Below are 22,129 nucleotides of genomic sequence, written 5' to 3' on the forward strand. Positions count from 1 at the left end.
ATGTGGATTTTTATCTTTTGCTTCCAGAATTCCCCTTCAATATAGCTCTGATCTGAAGTCAACCTGAGCCTCTGCCAGGCATATTCTCATTTATCCCTTCATCCTTTGAGTCTCAGATATCACTTCCTCTGAGAAGCTTTCCCTGGTTGCCTTTCTACCTTACCCCACTGTCGTTGTCTACCCATCAGTCCATTTCCTTCAGACCACTTACTACTGTCTGAAATGGCTTTATTGCTGATGAATTCAGTTATGTATTTTCTGTCTTCTTCTTCCCATCACGAGAGCAAGGGGGTTGCCTGTTTTATTCATTTTTGTATCCTCGGCACCCAGGATAGTGTCTGGCACATAAAAGGTGCCCAATAAATATTTATTAAATGAAAAAAATTCTATTAGTATTTGAGATTTTTATAAGACTCTTCAGATTTTTTCCAGCTGAAGCCTGTGTAGAAAACAAATTTTCCCTAATAGAGAATTTCAGTTTGGGTCAACATATTGTTTCTGTTGACATCTTCCTGAAGCCTCACGGTAGGCTATTAACTAGCCTTAGAATTTTTGTTGCATGCAAAAAAAACCTCCCAACTCCAGTCCCAAAATGTGTGGTGTGTGAGACTTCTATACCAGACAGTTACATTTCAAGTTCAACACCACCCACGGAAAAGATAGCCTGCTGAGGAAAATGGTGGGGGGGCGGGGGGAGGTGGTGTAGGAGAGAAAAATTAAACAAAAGACTATTTCTTTTCTCTTTACCATTACCATGACAGGAAAAGCCATGGGTGTTCAAAAAGCTAAAATACATACTCCAAATTTCTTTCCTTATGCCTTACTCTGTGGGGCTAACCAGTTAAAGGGCAACCAAGCCAATCTTCTCATTTTTTTTTAAATAAATAATTTCTAAGAAATGCTGCAAAGGGGACAGAAACCACACATACACACACGCGAGAAAGCAAGGCAATTATCCAACAGTGTTTAATGGGCTTCCGTAGTTAGGAGTAACAAAGGTGAAATATAAAGATTAAGGCAAATTCCTCTTTTATTTCCAATCTACTTATTTCAGTGTAATAGTAAGTAAGAGAAGAGTACAGCTTGAGCCACAAATTCTCAATTTGTGGATTACAGGGCAGTAATAGTTCTAAACTGGGGAGTCCTTGCAAACTTACGAACTAGAAAGAATGAGATGGAGGTGAACTTGCACTAGCTTCACATGCCACTCTAAGCAGCCAATCATGGAGGCCATTTCCAAGTTTTGGCACTTCCTGCTGTTTTGGCTTTTTGGTCTGTTACCTCAGCTCAGCCATCCGCACTACCCCTACTTCCGGGCCCAGGTCCTGTCCTGGGTTCTGCATGCCCTCCTTTCCTTTATTTGAACATTCTATGGGAATATAAAGAGAGCTTGTCCTGATATTTTATTATTTTTGTTATGTCTTATTTTCATTTGACAACTTTAAAACCAGAATCAAGGCTGACTTCAGGTATCACACACTTTGCCTTCTGCGAGGATACAGAAGAACTTTCTGGAACTGGTCTGAATTTTGCTCCATGGCTTGGATAAATGAAATCCACCTGTGGGAATAGAGCTTTGAGGGCCACATAGATAATCAGTCCTCACTCTAAGCAGCGTGAGCGGTGCTTCTCTGCTCAACACAGGGAAGGGACACGCATGATAGGGCTTCTGAACCCTGAAACCTACTTCAGTCCTAGGGACGTTTGAGAAACCCAACACTAGCCTCCTACCACGAGAGCCACTCCAAAAATCAACTTGAACACAGATTTCCTACCTTTGTTCTCCAAGAGCCCACAGAGGAAAAGCTGTCCCACAGGGGATTCAGAGACTCCCATGAGCTACTTGCAGCTCAGAGGAAGAGCCTCTGCCTTCTTCTAATACAGATGTCTACACTCTGCTGGGCTGCCAGATGCCGTCCCCAAATAGGAACAAATGAAACCCACAGAAGCCAGAGCCCCTTCTCATGAAACCTCAAATGCTTGCATCTTGGTATTAACCCAGATACTCTAATATGTGAAAGAAAATTTTAAAAACAAAACAAAAACAGTTCCACAAATTCCACCAAGCTCTGCAGACTGCATTTTTAATTAGCAGTGCAGTTTGGTTGAGGGATGAGTTGCTTTAGTTCCAATCACTTTGAGCAAGTGAGGTAACTTGCTCTGAGCAAGGTCTTTTTCATTCATAAGGTTAGGGATGGTAACACTATTGACTCATGAGAATGAAACAAGTTAAACCAGGCAGACACTGGTCCTAATGCCCGGCACAGAAGTTAGAGCTCAGAAATGTCAGCTATTATTACGCCTCGCCTACTGCCTTATCTTTTACGCTTACAAGAAAGGTTAATGGGCATGCATAAAGTTACAAATTTCAAATTTCATGCATATTCCATTATTACTTATTTTACCACCTGGAAAAGCTCAAAATATTCAATTCTGCCCTTGAAGTAAGGACAATTTTCTAGATGCGACAGTCAGCTCAAAGAATCCAAGCCCCATGATAGGCTGTACCACAATCCGGACAAAGACTCGGCTCGTGTGTATAAACCCGGGTGCGTTCTGCTCTGTGTGGGCTTGCAGCACGTGAGCCGTGAAGCCCCAAAAGCTGACTTCAGCGTGCCCATCCTCGCTCAGCTGATCCCGGTGGAGACGCTGACAACTGAGAAAGTACAGCAAGCAATCTTCTCCAGAAAGGAAGTAAAATGAGGAAATAACCCCGAGGCGGGGGTGGGGGGTGGGTGGGAGAGTGATGACACAACCCAACTCCCGGCCACTAGGATCACGCTTCAATAAAGCAAGGGGGGATTACACTGTGAAAAGGACCCTTGCAAGTTCTAAATTCCTTCCGTTTTTCTAAAAATCTTACAAGGGGACCTAAGAATAAAGGCAGGAGCAAGAGTGCGGTGAAGGCATCGGCATATCGTCAAGTCTTCAGGCTCTTCACTTGTCCTCAGTAAATCTTCCCTTTGGAGGTGGCCCAGATATCCTGGAGGCTGCACGGGGCTTTAAGGTCACTGGCAAAGCGACCCAGTATCCCTGCCTAAGCCCAACGTCACGTTTCCACATTACAGAATATGATCCAGCTATTTAAAAATACTGTTTACAAAGGGTTTGCCATAACATTTTAATACAGGCATTTCCCCCTCATTAACTAAAGGAAAAAAATGGGTGCAGAACTGGATAGAGTCTGACCTCAACTGTGCAAAAAAAAAAAAACAAAACTCTAAAATGCTGTCATCAGTTGCCTCTGCATAACAGAACTAGGGGTGGGTTTTTTTCTGTTTTCTCCTCACCCCCTGTTACTTGTAACTTTCTCTAGGAACATATATTACTTTTGTGATAAGAAAAAATTATTTAAATAACCTGAGGTTTAAAACTGCACCAAACTATGCTAAAATTCCGTGAGGTTTTTCAGAGACTTAAGTCAGAGTGTGTGTGAGTGTGAGTGTGAGTGTGAGTGTGTGTGTGTGTGTGGTGGTAAAAAAAAAAAAACACCAGCAATTGGCCCCCAACTGCTGTTTTCCTGCCCCTCATCCAACCAGGCATATACTACAGTGCCTGGCGTCTGTCAAAATGCTGCCAACTCTTGATCACTGGGATACTGATGAGTCAGGCTGTGGGTGATCCAAGCCTTCTTTCTTCTCCTGCTCCCACAGGCTGCCTCGGGTTGGGTTTTGTTTCTCGTTGCTCATTAGTACCTCCACTCTGTGGCTTAAGAAGCCAAGCTTGTGTCTATCAATGTTCATCTTTTCTAACAGTTCTGGTGACGAGTCTGGCAAGGGAGAAGCTTGAAGTATTTGAATAAAGGGATTCGGGGATTATCTGTGCCTTCCCAATCATCGACACAATCCTGGGGCTTGGGGCTCTGGGTAATTTCACAGGCTGCCTCCAAGAATCTGCACACAGGATACATGGGGAAGCCTTGGGAATTACTGGGCTGGTCTAGGGAGCCTGGTGGGGCCAAGTCAGTTCAGATTTGTCCCTCACAACTTCCTCCTGAGGGAAGGGACCTTCCTGAGTGAAGCCGGGAGCAGGGCTTAGCTCCCAGGAAGTTTTCATGCCATTCAGGTATCCATTCAGTCAGATGGTCTGCCTCCTTCTAGAGCTGGGATTCTTCCCAGAGCTTCTAAAAACCCTGACTGACAGCCTAGGAGCATGGGTTCCACTGCCACCGCCCCTCCATGGATCCCTGTCAACATGCTTCCCATTCTCCCCAGGGAACCCTCAGACAGTGGTTGGGGCAGAGATTACAAACTCAGTGTAGCTCGGGGGATATTAGTGCAGACTCTGGAGCCACACCAGGTTCAAATCTCTGCTCTGCCCTGTGTACCTTGGGCAAAACACCCGTGTTCTCTGGGCCTCCCTTCCCTTATCTGTAAAATGGGCCCAGTCTATAACTATCTCCCAGCGTCGTGGATTGGACGGAATTAGCTAGAACACGTAGAGTGACAGGCACAAGGGAAACGATGCACAAATGTCCGCAGTCACAAAATAAACCCAAAAACCAACCTGCCCATGTTATTTGGATTCTGAAAACAAGGTGGCAGGGACAGCTTAGGAAGGCATAGCCCACACAGACGCTGAGGAAAGCCACGCTTCAGTCAGCTACCTCTCTCTCGGCAGCTCGAGGGCCCCAGCCGTCTGGGCCCCAAACCGTCACTGCAAACTGGCCAGCTACACACCACCTCCTGAGGGGAGCCAACAGGACAGGCGAGACCAGGCCGTTCCCCCAGGGGACGATCGACAGCCGAGGTGCCTTCACCTCCAATTTACCATGTAGCCATTTGTTTGGCTCAGCTTTGGGGAAACTGTGTTCTTGTCACAAAACTCATGAGAAATATCCTCAATCTGAAGAGATAATTGGCGAGGAGGCCCGGGAAGGATTGGTGGCCACTTCCTCGGTCAGGTGAAATGGGCCCAATCTGCCTGAGCCACGGATGTCACCGCATGACTCCAAGCGACTTGTGTAGAATGACTGACGAGGGTTCACCTTTCCCCGGGAAATCAGGCTAATGCAACAGGAAAGACGATCAATGTATATTTTAAAAGAACGTGTATACAAACAAACTCCCTCCCATATGTTACTGGGTTTCCTCCAAAGAAAACAGATTAAATCAAATGCCTACCAGACACGGAGCGTTGTATTAGGCTGTGGGGATTCAGGACCCCCTTCTCGAGAAGCTTAAAAAATCAAGTTGGGGAGACAAGACAAACATGAGTGAAAAGGTTGGGCATCAAAACAAGACATTTGTAATGAGCCAAAAGAATGAGACAGCTAATGAGTATTTCAGAGGAGGGGAAAACATGATCACTCTGGGCTTCGGAGGCCTCAAAGACGAGGGGGAGCGTGAGCTGAGCCAAAGCACAGGTACATAGGATTCAGTAGAGGAAAAAAAGCCATCCCGGAATGGGGCACAGGGTGAACAAATTGGGGGGGCCTGGACTACACAAGGCACATCAGGGGGACAAGCAAATAGGTTTTGGCTGGAGTGGGGGCTAAGTGCACGGCAGATGGAATTAGAGACCTTCAGGAGAGAAAGGGGTTTTCTGGGCTGTCTAGCACAATCTCCTTTTACAGATGAGGACAGGGAAGCTCAGAGAGGTTAGGCAATTCACCTACAGTCACACAGCTAGTGGTCGATGGGAGATCAGTTGAGAAATCAAATCTATTTGTACTCAATTTAGAATCTGAGCTGACAGTAAATCAACTGGCCACCGGAAGGCAGAGGAACATCAGCCTAAGGTGACAGAAACTGCGCCGTTCCCAGCCACGCATGTTGATGGAGGCCACAGGAGGTGTTCAATAAACACTTGCTGATGAAATTGAGAGGCTGGCCGCTCTATCACTTCAGACAAGTCATTAGGTATCCCTGAGTTTATTTTCTCCCCCTCCCACTGCCTCCCCGCCCCCCAGTGAATAAAAATCCCAACTTGACCAGTGGTATACCCATACAGTGGGGAAAAAAATAGTCGTCCGAGACAAAAGTCAGGGGGAGTCTCAGAGGATTTCAGGTCTCTAACCTCTCCATGGTGTGGGCACAAAAGGCAGAAAACAAAACCCCTCCGTGGGTGGCAAGTAGGCTGGAGGGAAGGAACACCTGTTTTTTCCTACTTTTCAAGCCTTATGATCCCTCATCTGTTTCAAGTTGTGAGAAATCAGGTGCATTGTACCTTTCCATTACAAAGGAGATATGAACCGAAAGGTTAAATGTCTTAAGAAGGTGGTCTGAGGGACGGGGAGGGCCAGACCCCCATTTACCTCCCTGAGGCAGCTCATGAGTAAGGGAGGGAGGATAACTTGCACGCTCCTGGGAAGCGAGACGGCTGGAGTTTCATTACACAGTTAAGGAGGCCATCACATACAGATTTCCAGAAACCTCTTTGTGGTCATTTCTGAGGGTCTCTGAGCAGTTCACAAAGCAGTTGGTATGATCTCGTGTATAACCCAGAAACAATAGAAAAAAATAAATTTAAAAGCACAAAATGGATCACTATGAAAATTGACATTGAAGAAGGCACAGAAAACCAACCTTAAGTAACTGGCCATCTCCTGTCCCCAAGAACAAAACAGTCCTGTTCATTACCACGGTGCCATAAACGGATGTCAGGTCGGAATGGATCAAGGTAGATGAGGCGATTGGTTGGACTCTCTCAGGTTGCTCCCCTTCTTTCTGAACATGCACACAAACGCACAAATGGAAAAAAGATCATTTTTAACAACAGTAATCGCTCATGCCCACCTAGGAAGGATCCTCCTTGAGCCCCAAATACATTTTCTTAGACAAGATCCCGAGGAGCAACCGCTTAGCCCCTTTATCTGCAGGATCACCACACTTGCCCAACCCATGAAAAGCCATTTGTTTACTATGTATTAACATGTATTGATTGCCAGCAGTGAGCTAGCCATCCATTTAACACTCCCCCAGCTGATATATGAAACCGAGTTCCACTTTATTGCCAAGAAAGAGCCCACCGCTGAATTGGGAGGGAGACAATCTCATGCTTGGCGGTTTGCACGATCCTGCTGCAAATTATTTTAGCTGGGACTGGCTCCTGTGAGGTTAAACAAGCCACTTCCCAAGATGTGAGGCAGACCGTCCTATTGGGTGTGATGGCAGAGAGGAGGGACTGCGGATTTACCAGACTGATGCAATGCAAAGCCCAAAGACAGGGTCATTAATTCAGAGGTAAAAAGGGAAAGATATAGTCATGGCTGGTGGGTTAGGACAGAACCACAGAGCTAAAGAGGAACTAAGCACAAGGCCTGGATGTGGTGCTGATGCTCTTGAAGAAGAAACACAAAGCTCAACTTCCAACCCAAAGGCATTTCAATGGTCGGCAGTATTGAGCACATATAATCACATGCTTGCTCCCGATCGTTAGATAAAAGCCCCTCTTAAACCCAGGGCAGAGCGAGTGTCGACCAAAATGTCCTGGTCTTTCTTGGTTCAAGGCACGAAGAGCTTCACGCTGCTTCCTGCCTTCAACAACAGGAAACTGAGTTTGTTACACAAATCTCTGGAAGATATGGAGCTAGAGAGAGCCATTGCCGTCTGTGGCTGTTCAGTACAGTGTGATAGCATACTTCATCTGCCAGAGCTCAGTTCCCAATCGTACTCAGGTTTCCAAACTCACATTTAAGTCTTAGCCAATGGGAGAGCTGGTAAACTCCAGTAAGCCTCACTGGAACTCTTACAATTGTCCTGTCTGGGGACAGGGGAGGTGTGCAGGCGGAGGCTAAGACTTATTAACTTCATTATATTATTGCTGACAGTGTTTATGTCTTTCAATTTATGTCTTATTAAACATTCATTATTTTTAAACCCACCAAGTTTCATTAACATCTGAAGTAAATGGATTCATGGACTAAATCGACTTCTGAAGCCTTTAAAGTGCCGTCTGTATTTCTTTGTTGAGGTTGCGCAGGGAAGAAAAGATAAGCTAGCAAGGACTTCTCCAATGCCATGATCACTTTTCAAGGGAAAGATGTTGTAACCTAAGAGAAAGTGACTTTTTGCATAAAATATTCCATAGTGAACTCAGTTTAAGAAAATTTTTGGAAAGCCCATTAGAGACTATTTTTTTTCCTGTTAAATACTTTACATGCAGTCGGGGAAAATGACGAACTGTCCTGTTAAAATTGAAGTTAAGAAGAAAAAATCTGGGGCGCCTGGGTGGCTCAGTTGTTAAGCGTCTGTGTTCGGCTCAGGTCATGATCCCAGGGTCATGGGATCAAGCCCCGCATCGGGCTCCGTGCTAGGCTGGAAGCCTGCTTCTCCCTCTCCCACTCCCCCTGCTTGTGTTCCTGCTCTCGCTATCTCTCTCTGTCAAATAAATAAAATCTTTAAAAAAAAAAAAAAAAAAGGAAGTAAAAATCTCTGTGGGTCTTAGAACCAGAACAATAGATCACTGTTTAGATAAGGATGCCTCATGACTATGAGCAGAAAGAGAAAAATCGGGTGACCTTTAGACTGAAAAAAATAATAAAACCACACCACACATCTTGCTTTAAAATAAAACCAGAATTGTTCAAACTTAAGATCAGCTGACCATGCCTACTACTCTTATTAAATATTTGAGCATTACAGAGAGGCTAACTCAGAGAATTGGGTGTCATCTGTCTGGGCATCTGGAATGTTCTAATACTGCTATCTTTGACTGGAAGACTCCATTCTCCCTCATCTCACGGCACAGAAAAAGTTATGGCTATAGATGGTTGATTATTCATCCGCGAGGACCAAATGGGACAGTGTACGCCTACCTCTGGCATACAATAGGTGCTTAATAAGTGTTGCCATTCTGATTAGCCAAGAACTATGACATCACAGGGAGCCTTTGCTGAGGCTGGATGAGATATTCTGTTTGTGATATTCTGCTTAGAGCAAAAACAAAAACAAAACAAAAGAAACCCCAAACAAAAGAAACCAAAAAACCCCAGAAGTGTCTCAAAAGCTATAGTACAAGGACAAAAATTGCTTCCAAATTACCATGCCATCTTTTTCAGCATCCTTCCCTGACTTTTGACCATTCCTTAATTGTAGTTTTCCAGATTAAGTCCTGGATCAGTAGCTCAGGTAAGTAGCAGAGCTGTGAAATCAACAGCCCTGAACTTGGGAGCTGGCGGCATAAACAAACCTCCTGGATCTAGGCGGTCAGACAGCTTAGGTCTGCATTCAAGTTCAGTTCTCGCCCACTGGCTGACGGGGGCAATTTATGTAACCCTGTCGGGGGTTGGCTTCCTCATTCATGAATAAGGCTCATGAGTAAGCCTGATTGGTAGGAGGGTTATGAAGAAGAGACTGTAGTGATAGTAACACTAACATGCTGATACATGCGAGCTGGTACTTCTGTGTGCTACTTGCAGTATTTTATCACCTTACCTAATCCTGGCTCTGTCACTTCCACTTTGTGCACATTATTTAACCTCTCTGTGACTCCCCTACACAATGGAAGTGATGACAACGACTGAGTAGGCAAGCCCCAGTGAAGCTTAGAACAGTGTTTGGCGCACAGAAATACACGATCCATATTTGTTTTCATTACCTCATTTTAAAACACCAACAGTTGCTGCCATACTTGTGGCAGTTATTCCCACCTTCTTTGCCACGAGAACCCTGATTTTGTCCAGGTAACCTGGGAAACCATGATTGGTCTAAGCCACACAGTAATCCCATTCCCCACTGCCAGGTATTTGCTTTCCTGCTCCTTTGAGCTCTGGGTGGCCATGTGGTCCAGTTTGGACCAGTGAGATGGAAATTCACTGGAGGGGCTTCTGAGAATAAATCTCCTCCAAGATAAGAAGTGGCTCTTGGGAGGAGCCTGTCTGCCCTCTCCGCTCACTTGCTCCCTTTGAAATCCGCTGTGTGAGGCTACCATGCACAGAGAGGTGGTGGCCATTTTCCTCCCATGAAATTCAAGATGGAGGATGAAAAGCAACATGCTAAAATCGGTGCACGGGAAAAGAAAGGCTCTAGGTTCTTGAGGACACCATGGAGCACAGCTTCCAACCTTTAAACGTTTACTAACAACAGATGTTATGATTTAAGTTGCTGTTGAATGGGTTTTCTGTTACTTGCAACCAAAAGCAAGTCGCTGCAAGAAATGAGAGTCATGTTGGACATGACACCAGACTCGCTTTTCCTCAGCTACGAGGGACCAAGAACTGGCTAAGCGCTTGTTCCTCTCACCGTGGAGGACCTTGGCCACAGTCAGGATTGTATAGCCAATTACAACAGCGAGCCTGGAAGAAAATAGGAAAGAGCCGTTCTGGACCTCACGTAAACTCTAAGGGCTGCTCTGGCTGAATGGAAATGGATTCTTTTGTGCTAGAAACACACAGAAATGGACAAGTCCCTGTGAATGGAAAAAGGGGCCCTCTGAGTGGCTTTCTTACGCTCATTTCAGCAAATGAAAACAAAAGAAAGACAGCCTTCAGAGAAACCTCCTCACAAAAGTGAAGTTAATACCTAGGGAGTCAAGCCGAAAAAGGGGTGAAGTGGGCAGTCGGCCCCCTGTGTCCAGAGATTATTCTTACTCTTTCTTTTTTGGCCTATTTTCCTCTCTTGCCCTTCTCTCCCCTTAGGGCATAATCGCTAATGTTGCTCTCAGCCTATTCTGTCTAGTTTATTATGTGTAATTTATTTCTGAATCCCAGCCTCTGCTTGTTCGTCTGCGTATAACAAGGTTAATGCCTTGTAATGATGCTTTTGCCAGTTCTGCCTTTCATGACAAAATCCAATCTTGATTTAGCTCTAAACCTTGTCTCCCCTTTGGGCTTTCTTGGTTCCCTCAGAGTTGTCATTCTGCTTCTCCTGCCTGCCATGTCTAACCATAGCGTCACACCTACACTTTAGCCCTAAGAGGGAAAGTTTTCTCAGTTTGAGGGAAAAAGCCACCTGGTCTCAAACAATGTTTGGGCTCAAAAAGAGAGAGCCTTGGGCTCGACACACCAAAGTGGAACTAAGGCTACTGAGAAGGGTGAGCGCTGGTGTGCGTGTGTGGGTGGGAGTGCGTACAGGGAGTGGTGGCCTATCGCAAGGGGAAACAGCTTGACCTCCTTCCAGCACCCTTATACGACCTTTCATCGACAACAAACACCCCCAGTGCACAACTCCAGGGGGCTCCGGTCATGTATTCTAGGGTGAATGGCACCCTCTGGAGCTGAGTAGCACTGTGGCCCTGCTCCCGCCATGCAAAAGATGGCCTGGCTCATCAAGGCCTTATGCAGGGTGTTCACAGCCCCGCTTTGGCTATTATGGGAACAGCAGGAGGAAACGTGCACAACAGTGGGACCTTAAGTGGTGGGGACCCAGCAAGAGTCAAGTCTTCTACTCCCAAGGTGCTAAAAAGACTCCCTCATTTGGTTTTTCCAGGAAAGGTACCAACCGGGGGCCTATTAACTACGGACACCTTGATGAAATGCCTCTTGGGCAATTACTTTTGTATTCTGCTCTCCTTTGGCATATACTTATTTTGAAACAGTTTCTTCACCATTTCCTATGACTTGCCAGGGGTCCACGTGCAGCTGGGAAACCTCAGTTGGAGCCCTACACTCAAGACCTGTCTGCGAACATGTACACACACACACCCATTCTGTCCCCTACAGGCTGCTTGATTTTGATAAGTCTCTGAACCTCAATGGACTATAAATCTATAAAATGGACATAATAATATATATGCCCTGCTTATTAGCATTGTTGTGAGGCTCAAATGAAACTATGTGTGTGAAAATGAGTAGAAAACTATCTTTATTAAGCTAGAGAGATGGAAAGAACAATTTTTCACCCAAGTTAGTGATTTCATTAGCCAGTAAGACTCCTGTTGCTTCTCTTTATTCTTCTGGAGTATACAGCATTGCTTGGGTTCTAAGTTTATGGCATCTCTCTGATCATCTGAAGGAAGAATTTACCCTGGGGACTCAAATGATCAAAAGGAAAAGCTCAAAGTGTGCACAAGGGGTGGAGAAGTGAAGTTCAGGGACATGGCTGGGCAGCATATACCCCGGCAGGCATCAGGCAGCTTGCAGTGAAATCACAGGAAACAGAGTAAAGTTTGAATGTTGCCTGTTCCCACTTGCTCTTCTACCTTCTCTCCTCCCTCCAAACCCCTCAGTGTCCTTCAGCCTCGAAGCCCTACCCACCACCAAAGTCCCACTCTCCAAGATTTATCCTTCCTTCTTCCGGCTTTACACCCTTTCCCCCATCAAAATCTCCATCTCGCTCCTTGAGGCTAATTTCAGTCAATTAGTTATGAAAAGAACCTGACTCAAATAATCCACAAAAAGATGAATGGCTGACAGTGTGGGGAGAAAAAAAAAACCAACACATTTTTCTACATTCTTACAGTTGAAAAGCTCTCAGTCCACCAATATTTTCCCATGAGGAAGCTGCTTGCATTCTAGATGGGATATTTCTTTATCATGGGAGCTGTCCTGCGTGATACAGGACTTTTAGCATCCTGACCCCTGTCCATAAAATGTCAGTAGTGCCCCATCCTGTCATTTGATTAAGTATGAAAGCTCCTTCCTCCACATCTCTATATACCAAGTAAATGGCCTCCTCCTCCTTGAGAACCACTGGAATCTATCACAAGGTTTCAGAATTGCTGGAAAACGATTATCTAGATGTTTCTTGCCTCCAACCCTGTTCCTCCCTCGTCTTCCCCATCATGATGAAAGGTACCACCAATCACCCTAGCTCCTCTCTTTCTGTCACTCCCCACAGCCATATATGAAAAATCTCAGCTGGATTTGCCAAAAATCTTGCCTGTCTTCTCCATCTCCATAGCCAGCATCCAGGCTAAGCACCCTCCATCTCTCTCCTGATCTACTGCAAGAGCCTCCTGATCTCTCCCTTTCAACCTACAATCTTTCTCCAACTAGCAGTCAGAGTGAGCCTTTAAAATATAAAACAAGTGATGTTACTCCCTTGCCTAAAGTTCTTTACCACCTTCCCCTCACACTTCGAACTAAATCCAAATGTCTCCCCAAATCCTACTTGAGCTCATCCCTGCTGACTTCTTCACATTTATTCCCACCACTCCTCTCTTCCATTCCACTTCAGTTCCCACAGTGACTGTCTTTCAGACTTTTTAACATGTTACCATATTTCTGCCTCAGGGCCTTTGCACATGCTATTTCTAGTTCCCCTCGTAGGCTGGATCTTTCTAATCTTTCAGGTCTCGAATTCAATGTCACCTCCTCGCAGACATGTAACTAGAGACCTTTCCATCCCTATTCCAGTTATTATGAATCATAGCACTCCACTTTTCCCTTCAAGATTGTTTTACAATTTTATTTATTCTCTGTCTCCTGGTAGACTCCAAGCTCTAACAATCATTTATCTGATTCTGCACTTTGAAGGCAGCATACACCTAGGCATCTGATATGTACTAGGTTGTCAATAAATGTTTATTGAATGCATGAATAAATACGTGGATCAATGTTTGAATTCTTTCAGTCAATATCTTATCAAGCAACCTTGGTACATTGCTAAGTAGATCTAATCAATACCGAGTTCTGCAGTTGAGCCAAAATTTGTCCTTGTAAACTCTGGACCTTGGTTCTGCCTTAGGGAGCAATACTAAATTACCCCACACCTCTTACTACCATGCATCTTGGCCTTCTCCAAATTTTATATCAATAGTTCATGCACAAGTTGTAAGAGAAAGTTTCTGGGTCTCTTGCCTTCTCAGTCCATAGGCAGTCAACAGAGTCAGTTTACTGAAAATATGGCCCTACCATGTGAACAAAGTACTTTAGGTTGTTCTCTGACCAAAAAAAAGAGATAATAGTAATAATAATTGGACTGGTTTTTCATGATTAGAATAGCATAATTTATGAACATGGCCTCGCATTGGGTTAACTCTTTAAAATAAAAATAGCATAATAGTAGCGTGGAAGAATAGAAAGAACAAGAGATTTAGAGTTTAAAAATGTGGGTTCAAGTTCAAGCTCTATCACTTATGAGTTATGAGTCTTTAGGCAGATCATTTAACGTGTCTGAGCCTTCTCTCCATCCTGAAATGAATGGTTTGAGTAGGGGTTCCATTGGCATCCACAGTTCATGGATAGAATTCAGGGATAAAAAAAAAATAAACTTACAGCTGAGCCTTGAACAGCACAGGTGTTGGGGAGCCAACCCCTTGTGCCAATGAAAATCTGTGTATAACTTTTGACTCCCCCCAAACTTAACTAATAACCTGTTGACCCAAAGCCTTACCAATTAACACAGATTTTGTATGTTGTATGTATTATATACTGTATTAAGATAAAGTAAGCTAGAGCAAAGAAAATGTTATTAAGAAAATCATAAGGAAAATACATTGACAGTACTGTATTTATCAAAAAAATCCAAGTGGACCTGCACAGTTCAAACCCGTGTTGTTAAAGGGTCAACTATATTTTAGCTAACTTCAATGGAAATTTAGCATTTTCTTTAATTATAAATGCAGGACACAGTAGTATTAACTGAACCTGTGACTTTGTCACCAAAAGAAATCAGATATATCATTTTATAGTTGTTCAGATATCTCAAAATATCATTTATGCTCATCTCTACTTTGAAATTACGGGAGTTCCTGCTGTTAGATCCTGCAATGTAACGTGCTAAGATAATTACTCCATCTCAGGGCACCTGGGTGGCTCAGTCGGTTGAACGTCCAACTCTTGGTTTTGGCTTAGGTCACGATCTCATGGGTCATGATCTTATGGGTCATGAGATCGAGTCCCACAACTGGCTTCTAGCTCAGCGGGGAGACTGCTTGGAGATTCTCTCCCTCGGCCCCTCCCCCCACTCACGCATGCATGCTCTCTTTCTCTCTCAAATAAATCCATCTTTTTACTATATCTCAAATTGAAAAGCAATTTGATAGATCTTTGCACCCACATCACTGGTTCATTTTATAATTCTGTTTTTATTTTGTGCATCTAAAACCATTATTCTGAGAAGGATCTACAGGCTTCACAGAAGTCCACAGCACAAGGGCTCCACGGGGGTTGGAGCCCTGGGGGTAGAGGACACAGAGATATTGCTGCCCACATTAGTCTGACCTACAACCTTGGGCTGCTCGCAGGCCATGTACCCCTCCTGTTGCCTCAGAGAAGCAAGGCTCAGCACTTGGAATCCAATTCTTAAGACTGGTCACTGATGAAAAAGGAGCCTCAGGAAGATGTCAATGAGCAATGATTAGGAACAGCTGGTGTGTCTGAGAAACTGCTTCTCAAGCGGACTCTTCCAAGACCAGGTGGGGGTCGGGGGCGGGGGGGCAGTGATAGAGGAACAACAAGGAATCGGGCTTCATTCCCTCACAGGGAAATGCCCTTCCCTCTGGGCTACCTGGCTTCCTATCAACATAGCTCCAGTGTCGCCCCTTCTTGGAAGCTCTCAGATCGCTGTGCTAGAATCCCAATCTTCTCCACGAAATGGAGAACACCTTTTCCATTTGACAAATGTTTATTGAGGGCCCACTAGGCGTGAGACCGTCTTATGACGACAGACCTGGCCACTCCCCTCAAGGCACATCCAGCTTTTCTCCTGCTTCCTCCAGGGCCCACCTCCCACCCATTCCCCACAGAACCTCATTATCAGGGACGCAATGCCCATCATTTCACTTCCCTTCCAAGGCTCCTCTGTGCTTTAGGAGTAAAACATCCGCTCCTTCCCACAGCCTGCAAGGCCCACAGGATCTGGCTATTGCTGCATTCTCCAACCTCCTCGCCCAACGCTCTGCCTTCACCACCTCCCCGGTGCCCAGCCACGCTTACCTCGTTCCCCTGTGAGCCCCTGCCCTTGTGCAGTGTGCGAGGAGTGCTCATGTCCCCGTCCCCCATGGGGACATCTACAACCATCCTTTCTCCTCTTCCCGGTGTCAACTCAACCTTCTTAAAGAGAGCCTTCCCCAGCACCTACTAAGCTCATTTGCAGTCCCAACCTCAGCCTGTGCCTCTGGTTCCCCATCTGTGAAATGGAAGTAGCAGTATTACCCACCTCATAAAGTGCGGTGAGGATTAAATGAGTTAATGTTGGTAAAGTGCTTAGAACACCACTTGGTACACAGTAGGTGCTCCATAAATGCTAGCTATCATTTCAATATCAAAATAGCTTCTTTATGCGCTACATGTTGTCTCTATTTACCACTGACAGAAATATTTTTGTACAGTGCTCGGCATGTAATAGAAACTCGAGAAATTGTTCGTTTGAACTGGTGAGCATCCTTCTAATCAGCTGTTTTGCCTCTCCATTCTTCTGAGCCATCGCTCTAGAACAACATCAGATCGCGTCTGCATATCGCCCTGCTCTTGTCCTCCATCAGCCATGGCTATGGTTTTCACACCCTGTTTGGCAGAATCCTAGAAGTTCCTCTGAGATGCCTCAGGGACAGGCAGGGGTGGGGAGGGCCATGCCACAGGGTTCTGGGAACCTCCTAACCCCTGTTGCCCTCTGTGTCCCAGCGCTTGGCCGTGGTCTCACCCAGAGCAGCAGGTCAATGGTGATCTATTAACCTTTCTCTCATATGGAGCTCCTGGTTAAGACTGATTGTAAGGACCAGGTTTGGAAGATCTGAAAGCGACTGACCATCAGGATAAAATCCAGCCGCCTTTGCCTGTCTCATTAAGCCTGTGGCCATCTGGCCCTGCATGCTCATTTCTGGACGCTTCCCAGCCAGGGTGAGCTACCTGCGGTTCACAAGCTTATTCAACGTCCCGCCTGTGTGCAAGCTGTCCCCTCTCTCTGGAACTCCCTTCCTTGCCTCCTCCACATGGCTTCGAGACACACCTCCACAGCTCCAGCATCACCTCCCCGAAGCCTCCGAGATCTTTCCAGGCTGAGTCTGACACTCCACCTAAGGGCTTCCACAGCGTCTTTTTGCTACCTCTCATCATGTCTCCTGGCATTGTATGGGCTTGCTTTACTGTCCCTCTTGCCATCAGGGCAGGATGGGCGACTCCCACCTGTGGGCCAAATCTGGCTGCCGCCTGTTTGGGTTTTGTCTTTTTTTTTTTTTGAATGGCCCAGGAGCTAAGAATAGTTTTTACATTTTTAAATGGCTGGGAAGAAAAATGAAAAGGATATTTCATAAGTGGAAATTATGTGAAATTCAGATTTCAGTGCACATAAGGTTTTATTAGAACACTGTCCCATTTGCTCATTTATGTATCGTCTACAGTTGCTTTCCCACTATAGCAGCAGAGCTGAGCAAATGCAACAGAGACTGTAAATGGCATGCATAGCCTAAGATATCGATGATCTGACCTTTACAGGAGAGGTCTGGTGACATCTGCATGAGAGCATTGGCCAGGGGAGTGAGACTGGGATTCCTGGGGTCAAATCCTCATCATAACTCCTCCAAGGAAAACAGTATCTATAACGATTAGGTAGACAAACCAATATAAAATGCAACCACAGACTGTGAGGTAAATGGTCACAATTCAATTTAGTTTTGTGACAGTATAAAAATCAGCATTTTCACCCAAACAGAAAATTAAGACTAAAAGAACCCCACTATGAGCACATTTCATAAAAAGCAAAACAAAAAACTTAATACTACTACACTCCTACAAACAGGTTAGACCCATAACGCCTGCAAATTGCCCCCCCACCCCCGGCAACAAGCAGACTTTGGGATTCCTCAGAACAGGCCTCAGTCTTTATCACCCACGTACCACCACATGTTCAGGGCACACAGAGAACATCAAGCAGCTTAAAGGGAGGTAGAGATGGTTCCATGCTACTGTAGTCAACATGGTGGTCACAGTGGGGCTCTTCACCATTCCATTCTCAGGGAAACTGCCCACTGCACCTTCTGGGGGCCATGTTGACCCCCCCCTTCTTCTGATGGGCCAGGCAACCTGCCCCAAGGACAAGAAATCCCTACCCTGAACTAGGGCTCTAATCTGGTGTGAAAAGGTGAGTTGGACCCAATGCTATCTCTTTCTTGGTAATTTGAATAAATAATACAAATTGTTGTTGCCAGTGGATAGCCAATACAGAAGGTTAAACGCTGTTGAAAGGCAGAGTGGATATCAAAGCAGACTGCAGTATTCAGGTGGAGGGTTTGAGGGGCAGATGTTTGAGGAAGAAGAGGCCATTGGATGGCAGGACAGAGGGGAAGTAGCCATGTTAAGTCATGTTGACAGTGAAACCTTAGAATGAGTATCTATTACTTCCTGCTGCTTCCAGCTGCCTTGGGTCCAGAACCTCCTTCCAATTCTATATCAAGGAAGCTTCATCCTATTACTATTAATAATCCTGATGGTGAGAATAATAAATACATACATAGCATTTACTATGGGTCAGGTAGTGTTTACCCAAGACACATTAACTCCTTAATCCAGACAATAATCCTATGAAGCAAATAGGATGCCTATTTATAGATGAAGAAACTGAGACACAGAAAGGTTAAGTAATTTGCTCAAGGTCCCACAACTCGTACATGGCAGCTTTGGTCCCAGTTGACCTGGCTCTGGAGTCTGTCCTGTAACCACTACACAGTCCTGCTCCTATTCCCAGATTTCCATGGAATTCCACCTAGTTCTTTCCACTAAGACCTCCACCCCCTGATTTGAGCTTGCTCCAGTAGATGTTTGTTTCATGTAACCAACTGTGCCTAAGATAGAAATTCGGATGAGGACTGATGCTCTAAAGAGTAGATCCTCAGAGAATTTCAATGTGTGGAGCTGGTTCTGATGTACAGGAAGGTAGAAGACTCTGGAAATCCCCCCCCCCAAATCCTGGAATGAATTGCAAATAGACTGCTGTATACAAGAGTGGAAGAGCTAATTAAACTGTGACCTTTAGGTTCTTGAGACTCAGACTACAAGCTCAAAAATGGAAAGGCTTTAGAAGGTTTTCTAGGTATTTGCTTTGAGCAATTAGAAGAGTATAAGGAATATAGCAGACATATGAAAAGATGCTCAACATCAGCCATCAGGGAAATGCAAATCAAAACCACAATGAGGTATCACCTCACACCTGTCAGAATGGCTAAAATCAACACAAGAAACAACAGGTGTTGGTGAGGATGTGGAGAAAAAGGAACCCTCCTACACTGTTGGTGGGAATGCAAATTGGTGCAGCCACTCTGGAAAACAGTATGGAGGTCCCTCAAAAAGTTAAAAATAGAATTGCCATAGAATCCAGTAATTCCATTGGAATACTGGGTATTTACCCAAAGAAAATGAAAATACTACCCACTCAGTTTCTGATTTAGTAAGTCTGATGTGGGGCCTAAGAATGTGCCTTTCTTACAAGTTCCCAAGCGATGCTGATCTGATGCTGTTGGTCCAGAGACTATGCTTTGAGAACCATTGGCCTACAGCATAAAGCCCTTTCCTCCTGTCACTGAAAAGCATGATCATGCATGTTATGAAATTATACCATGGAAATTCCAACCATGCTGGGTTTCTATGGCCAAAGTTAACTCCCAGATTGGTAAGACAAGAAGCCTGATTCTTCCAATAAATGGGGATTCCTGGGAAGAGCTGGAGGGATGGAGGATACCTGATAGCCTGGGACTCAGGAAGAAAGAGGTCCTGGCACATCAGACATTAAGAAAAAGCCAATGGTTAAGGGGGTATGAAGTGGCCAGACTCAGGAAAATGTTGCCGTTAAGCACAGGAAACATTTCCAACGTGATGCTCTAAGACCTTGCATTTATTCATTCCACAAATATTTCTCAAGTCCCAACTACGCACCAGGTACCGTACTAGGTACTCTGCATTCAACAAAGAACAAAATGTTATTGGTTCCTGACCTTCTGGGGCTTGCCTTTTAATTGTTGCTGCTAACAAAGACAAGAGGGCCTATAACCCAGACTTAACAGGCTGAGACCTCCGGATTCAGGACATGAGCTAGGTTGTGTCCAAGAAGAAAGACTGGGAGCAGCCCCTTGAGGCCTTGTTGGTCTCCCTGAGGTCCTTTGTGAGCCTTAATATAAAGAATGTCAAAACAGTCCAAAAGTTGACAGCTGAGGAGCTAAAACCCTCTTAGAGTCTGAACTTTCGGTTGTACAGTCTGCAAATCAAGAAACTCCGTTCACAGTCATGGATTCTCTGCTCTATCATGTCTACTGTCCACAAACAGCTGATCTTATCAGAGCAGTTGCAAGCGCCTGAGTTGCTCCACACAAGGTAGGACTGACACCAGAACCCAACATCCACATGCTGGACTGTCCGCAGCGGTGGTGTAAAAGCTCAGGACCACAAGTCAGACCACCCAGGTTCTAAATCAGCAGCTGTGGAACCTAATCAAAGTTCTCCAGGCCTCAATTTTCTCACTTCTAAAATCATAGTAGCAACTACAGTCCTTGCCCCAGAGGACTGTGAGAATCAACCGACAATAAGGCATGTCAAGTGCTTAGCCCAAAGCCTGGCCATTATAACTACCCAGTAGATAGTAGTTATGATTGCTTTTTCCCTCTAATTGGGTGTTGGGGTTTTTTTAGATCTACCCTTGCTTTTCAGATGCATGTAGAGGGGGAAAATTCACCATCTAGTCTTTAGATGGCAAAATGGCTAGACAGGATCATAACAGAAACTAAAGGAGGAATAAACATCACAGGAAGACTGTGGATTTTGAGGTCAAGAGGCAATGCACAAGGCTGCATTGCTGAGTGATCCTGGGACATCACTTCTGCACACAACAGCTAGAAGTATCTTGGGTTACTGTCTGCTGGAGAGCATGTGAGTGTTTTTGTGGTTGTCTGCCTGACAGTTGAATTCTATCAGGCAGGGGAATTATGCGAGTGTGGAAGGGGGTGTGTCTCCCCACAAGGGGTAGAATGAACTACAGCGTCCATCCTATTAGCCGACAGTTATTAAAAACACACCACCCTCAGTGTCTACAGAGGGGGTGGACGCCATATTTAGACCACAAGCAACCCCAGGACCCAACTATGGCAGCCAAACCACTGTGGAACAACAAGACTTTGAAACTTGGGTCCACTTTTCTCTGAGTGCATTGGTGTGCCAAGGATAGCAGGAGTTCAGAGGGGGAGGAAGTCAATGAACTTGTACATAATTTAAAGCATTTTTTTATATTAACCCAAGCACACAGATAGGTTATGGAACAGAATGGGGGGGAAAAATCACATGAAGTTTTAAAGCACTTCAAGGGGCACCCTCCAGCCTCACCCCCACGTTGTAGGAGAGGTTGGCTGCTGCCTCTTTAATTAGGACATCCAAGGGAAAGTTTGAAAAGCAGTAGAATGGTGGAAAGAATACAAAAGTAGACATTTCAAGATTTGAGTTTAAGCTGGAAGGCTCAGGCGCTTACTATCTTGAGCAAGTTACTTGAGTTTTCTCATAGGTAAATGGGAATGTTCCTCATGGAATCAACTTTAGACTTGATCAGGGGCTCAGAAGAAACAATGTACGGGGAAGTGCTGTACAAATACTTATTAGGATCATCAGAGAAAGGGTCTATGAAAATCAGCTGCCTTGGCATGGGTGCTGAAGGTAACCTGCTCTAGTTATGAAAGTGATTCAAAGTTGGTGGCAAGGCAGAAAAAGTAACGACCCAGCGTGTAAATGGCTGGGTACACACTCATTGCACAAGCACCTCGTAAATTAATCCTCAGCAGAAGCAACTGACCTATGAGAGCCAAGAAAGGAGAAAACACAACCCAGTCACTCCTGTCACTTTGCTACCTGTGGTTGATTGAAGATGGACAAGAAGAGAGAGCCATCTAGTAGGAAAGGAGAAGGCAAGCAAATCCAACTGCTGTGTCTCACTGCCTATGGACTGCTGTTAAGATTCCTGTGTCTGCTCTGAAGGAATCGCTGTTGGAATCTATTGAGACTCCCTCTAGAGCGTTTCAAGTCAGTCTCTTGTTTTAGGCACCTGTAATTCAGCATGCCTTTTCCAAAATGCGTTCAAAACCTGAAAATAAAATGCAGAACAAATGCAATCAAATGACATCATTGTTCTGAGTGACAACCAGGGGCACTCTGATCCCGTGACCCCATTAAATGGGGCTGCAACCTGCTATTGTCCTTTCCGTGGCAAAATTAGTAGCACCCAGCACAGAGCATTGCTTACATAGGCACGCATCAAACAAATATGTTAAGTATCTTATCTACCTATTTAATAGGTTAGAAAAATTGTCAGCTTTTTCATCAAAACTACCACCTTTT

At 45.0% G+C, this 22,129-nt stretch overlaps 1 protein-coding gene across 2 annotated transcripts in view; it reads right to left on the bottom strand.

Annotated features, from left to right (window-relative positions):
- PLXNC1 (plexin C1) overlaps positions 1-22,129 on the bottom strand; it is a 144,452-nt gene that overhangs the window by 118,919 nt on the left and 3,404 nt on the right. For both annotated transcript variants that reach the window (XM_045872846.3, XM_045872845.3), the window contains exon 2: positions 6,528-6,668. In XM_045872846.3, the coding sequence (XP_045728802.1) occupies positions 6,528-6,668 (141 nt within the window). The remainder of the gene's footprint in view (positions 1-6,527; positions 6,669-22,129) is intronic.

Source organism: Mirounga angustirostris, unplaced genomic scaffold, assembly GCF_029215605.1.
Source record: "Mirounga angustirostris isolate CCGP_5_RB_7025 unplaced genomic scaffold, mMirAng1.0.hap1 SCAF_5, whole genome shotgun sequence".
Classification (NCBI taxonomy): domain Eukaryota; kingdom Metazoa; phylum Chordata; class Mammalia; order Carnivora; family Phocidae; genus Mirounga; species Mirounga angustirostris.